Genomic DNA, 4,222 nt, shown 5'->3' on the forward strand with positions numbered 1-4,222 from the left:
GGTAGAGGAAGGTAGATGGGGTAAAGGGGGTCAAATATGTGGTGACAGAAAGAAATCCAACTATGGGAGGTGAACACACAATGTGAATACATATGTGCCTTACTGTTAAAATGTACAGCTGAAACTTACTGGATTTCGTTAACTAATGTCATCATAAAAAATTAATTAATTTTTTAAAAATCACAGCATTTTGCCAAATAGGAGAGCAAACTTTAAAAAAACAATTGGTTTGAGAAATAGCCTTTTAAAAGAATTCAGATGCTATCTATACATCCCTGAAATTTCAGAAAGAGGAAATGCCCACCTCCCATAGGCACAAGCCTGAGCCACTATCTTTGCATCGCGTCCTCAAATCAATTCCTCCTTTTCAGGACAACAGGAGCTGATGGGTTTACTGAGGGTGTCAGTTGATAGCAGTTGATAGCAGCTATGAAGGAACATTTATTAACTCCCTTCTGTCAAACTATAGATGCTCTACCACAGCGAGTGGCAACACAAAAAATCTTAAGACTTGCAAAAGATGGGAGGGAAGAATTATAAGTATATGGTTGTAAGGTTCTTATGCTATATGTAAAGCTACTCAGAATTATTTCAAGGTGTAGACTGTGACAAATTAAAGATGTGTATTATAAACCCTTGGGCAACCACTCAAAATGTTTTAAAATAAAAATAAATAATAAGCCAATAATAGTGGTAAAATTATAATACTCAGAAATTACATTTTTTGCAATTACACTTCTGGTAACATTTTTCAAATGGCACATAAAAATGTTCAAATGGATACATGATTTTTCAAAATTTTTTAAAGTACAGATGAGGAAACAAGTTGGCTATAAGCCACAGTGCAGAAAGGCAGCAACATGACGTAGAGGCAGTTTTGTTTCTACACGAAGATGAAGTAAGTGGGGGAGAAGAGGTAAAGGGCAAGAGGTCAGATGACTTTCTGTCAGATGACTTTCTTATAAATGTGACTGCACCCTCATTCTAGGATCTCCTAGGGACCGAAAACCCCGTTGGGAGTAAGTAGGAAAATACTAGAACAAGCTAAGAGAAGTTTGGGGAATCTAAGAAGCAGAGACTTGTTCCTTGCCTTCCAGGAGGCAGTAGCTCAGGAAGAGTCAACGACCCTAGTCCCACGACAACGTGAGTTGGCCACAGTGCAGTGGAAATGGTGGCAAAGTGCAGTCAGGTAGAGAGAGGACCCGAGAGACCACCACCCTGGCTCCCCATGGCTTGTGAGTGGCATGGTAGACATGCCCAAGTTCTTAAACGACCCTCTGGGAGATAGGGAAGGTGGCTGAAAATCAAGAGGTAGCAGTGCCCATGACAGCTAGGATGGGAAGCCCGATCTTCAAGGAGGTTGGCCAAAGCTCTGGGAGCAGCACGGGCAATGCTGAGACCTCAGACGTTTCCTTACAACTGGCCAAGGACAACTGGCCAATGTACAAAAGACAGAGGCTGTACCTGAAAATCAGGAAAGTCATATTATACTTCAAATGCTATCAGGAGAGAGCCTGCAGAAAAGAAAAAGGGCATTATTCTCTTCCCCCAAATCTTGCAAATAAGATGCACCCAGATGGACTCAAAAAGGAGAGGCAGGAAAATGAGAACGAGTAAAAACTTTGAAGGAGGCAGTTTTAAAGCAGAAGATACTTAAAATATTGTTAATTGTTGAGTTTATTGTGTTCTTAACACAAGTAGGTCTGGAGCCCGAAAAGCAAGAGCAAATAATTATAGAAAAAGATTACTTTTAAAAGGGCATTATTCTCTTCCCCCAAATCTTGCAAATAAGATGCACCCAGATGGACTCAAAAAGGAGAGGCAGGAAAATGAGAACGAGTAAAAACTTTGAAGGAGGCAGTTTTAAAGCAGAAGATACTTAAAGTACTGTTAATTGTTGAGTTTATTGTGTTCTCAACACAAGGAGGTCTGGAGCCTGAAAAGCAAGAGCAAATAGTTATAGAAAAAGATTACATCTTTTTTTTTTTTGCATTAAAAAAAAATTAGACTGCAGTATATCCATCTCATGGAATACTCCGCAATAAAAAGAAATGAACTATTGATAAATGCAACAACTTAGATGAACCACTAGGAAATGAGGTTGGGTTGGAAAGCCAGTCTCAAGAGGACACGTACTGCATGATTTCATTTATATAACACTCCTGAAATAAAAGAGTTGGAGAACAGAGTAGTTGTTGCCAGGGGTTAGGATGCACGGGTAAAAGTCAGAAGGGGTAGCTCAAGGGAGCCTTGTGGTAATGGTACAATTAAGTGTCTTAATTGTGGTGGTTACATGAAGCTCCACATGTGATAAAATTGAGTAAAGCTACACACACATGTACATGTATAACTAGTGTAACAAACTTAGTGGATTGTGCCAATGTCCATTTCATGGATTTGATGTACTAGTCATGCAAGATGCTGACACTGGAGGAGCCTGGGAAAAGGTGCGTGAAGACCTCTCTGTATGTTTCATAGCAACTGCCTATGAATATATATTTCCAAATAAAAAGTTAACAAGTGTTAGTGAAAATGGGGCATCAGTTCGGCAACTTACATTAAGATGGTTCAAAAAAAAATCTTGTATTATAGTTGCATTTTTTTAAATTTAATTTCAAAATTATAAAAAGTTATTTTTAAAAAGCTTTTTAAGATTATCTACTTTTAAATATTAACTGAACCTTTTCTCCAGTCGATTAAAGTGAATAATTGGAAAATTTGGATCTACTATTTCTCAAATGCTCTGTCTCTGACACAGTGAGGGGGAACCCTGGAGAGATTAAGTACCTACCTTGCCATTCACCATCTCTAACCCAATGGCATCTACTTTGGCGCTGCTGATCCCCAGGAGGACACCATTCTCCGAGGAAGTACGAAATTCTAGTGTGATGTTGACATCTGATCGGACTTTGTAGCCTTCTTTGACTGAAAAACACAAGGAGACCCTCGAGGTAGGGGTGAGCCCTGCCCTGCCCGGCCCAGGAAGGCTCAGACTGAGAGGCCTCAGGCTGGGCTGGCTCTGCACCTTCACCCCTGACTGAGATTCAGGTGGCCTGATTCCGGCTCTCTCTCTGGATCCAGCCCCATCCCCCCAGCAAGTTATCTCCACTCCCTGAGCCTTAGCTTACACATCTATAAGACGAAGTGCCTCTTTTAAAGAAGATACACAATCAGCAGGGTTAAGCCAGACTAGAGCAGAGGCAGGCACATCCTCTCATCTAGAGCCACATAGGGATAAAAAGCAAAAGGGATTTGAAGTAACTTCCTCGTCAGTCGTCTATTCGGGAACAGTCCACTGTATTTTCCCAGTATCTACATACTGAGAATGTCATCATTTACTAAATACATTAGTCAGAGTTCATGCTAGGTTTTTTTTTAAGTGGGGATTTATTTCAATGAATTTTTTATTCAGTCGATTTAAGCTGAGATAAATTGGGGATATCAGCAATAGCAGGCAGTTGTTAATACACCCATAACAATGAGAGAAGGTGGTGCTACTAGAGCTTAGAAGCACAGAGTGAAGGAGAGAAGTGTGCGACCTTTTCTCCTCCCTCCCTCCCAGTCGGCAAATCAATGATCTAAAATTGCAGAAGGGTTGGGGAGTGTCAAGTGTATTTGCAGGGCTATTTCTAAGCCTTGAGAAATTTACATTCTAAGGCAATGTAGCAGTTTAAATTCCTCTATTCTATTCTAATTAATATTTTCAACATTCGAAATGGAGTTAATTTCTTCATCAAATCTGACTTGCATTTGTCTGGCTGGTCTAGATATTTTATGCTTCCGATTTTTAATTCAAAGGCTTTTATTAACTTGGACAGCAAGAACATGCCCTACATAAATTTGGGGAGGGCACAGATGAAACCTGCTTACTGCTCTCTGCCAGGAGTTGCCCAGACTCTGGTGGGAAGGAAGTCTTTGTCAGGCCATCAGGATGGCACAAGAGGTGAGAAGGCTTGTAAATTAGAAGTTGAAAAATCGGAATAAACTGGAACACTTAATTAAATGTTATCTTGCTGCAGCCTTGCCCAGTGGGTCCTGTCCTATCATATAATTCTTGGATTCATATCATCTTAGAGTGTAGGAGAATCCCAAAGATTTCATTCGAGGTTGTTGATAATACATACCAAGAGCTGCATATCCACTTCCTTCAAAGAAAGTTCCTTCCTGGGCCTCTGCATAGCACCTGGCTACTGCAAACGCAGACACTGGGCTGTCTGTGTCC

At 40.5% G+C, this 4,222-nt stretch overlaps 1 protein-coding gene across 1 annotated transcript in view; it reads right to left on the reverse strand.

Annotated features, from left to right (window-relative positions):
* Positions 1-4,222, reverse strand: part of LAMA1 (laminin subunit alpha 1) — a 145,463-nt gene that overhangs the window by 2,247 nt on the left and 138,994 nt on the right. Inside the window, exons 60-61 of the mRNA XM_015595706.2 lie at positions 4,125-4,222; positions 2,792-2,925 (exon numbers count right to left, since the gene is read on the reverse strand). The exon at positions 4,125-4,222 is cut by the window's right edge and continues 44 nt beyond it. Of these exons, the coding sequence (XP_015451192.1) occupies positions 2,792-2,925; positions 4,125-4,222 (232 nt within the window). The remainder of the gene's footprint in view (positions 1-2,791; positions 2,926-4,124) is intronic.

Source organism: Pteropus alecto, unplaced genomic scaffold, assembly GCF_000325575.1.
Source record: "Pteropus alecto unplaced genomic scaffold, ASM32557v1 scaffold146, whole genome shotgun sequence".
NCBI classification, from domain to species: Eukaryota; Metazoa; Chordata; class Mammalia; order Chiroptera; family Pteropodidae; genus Pteropus; species Pteropus alecto.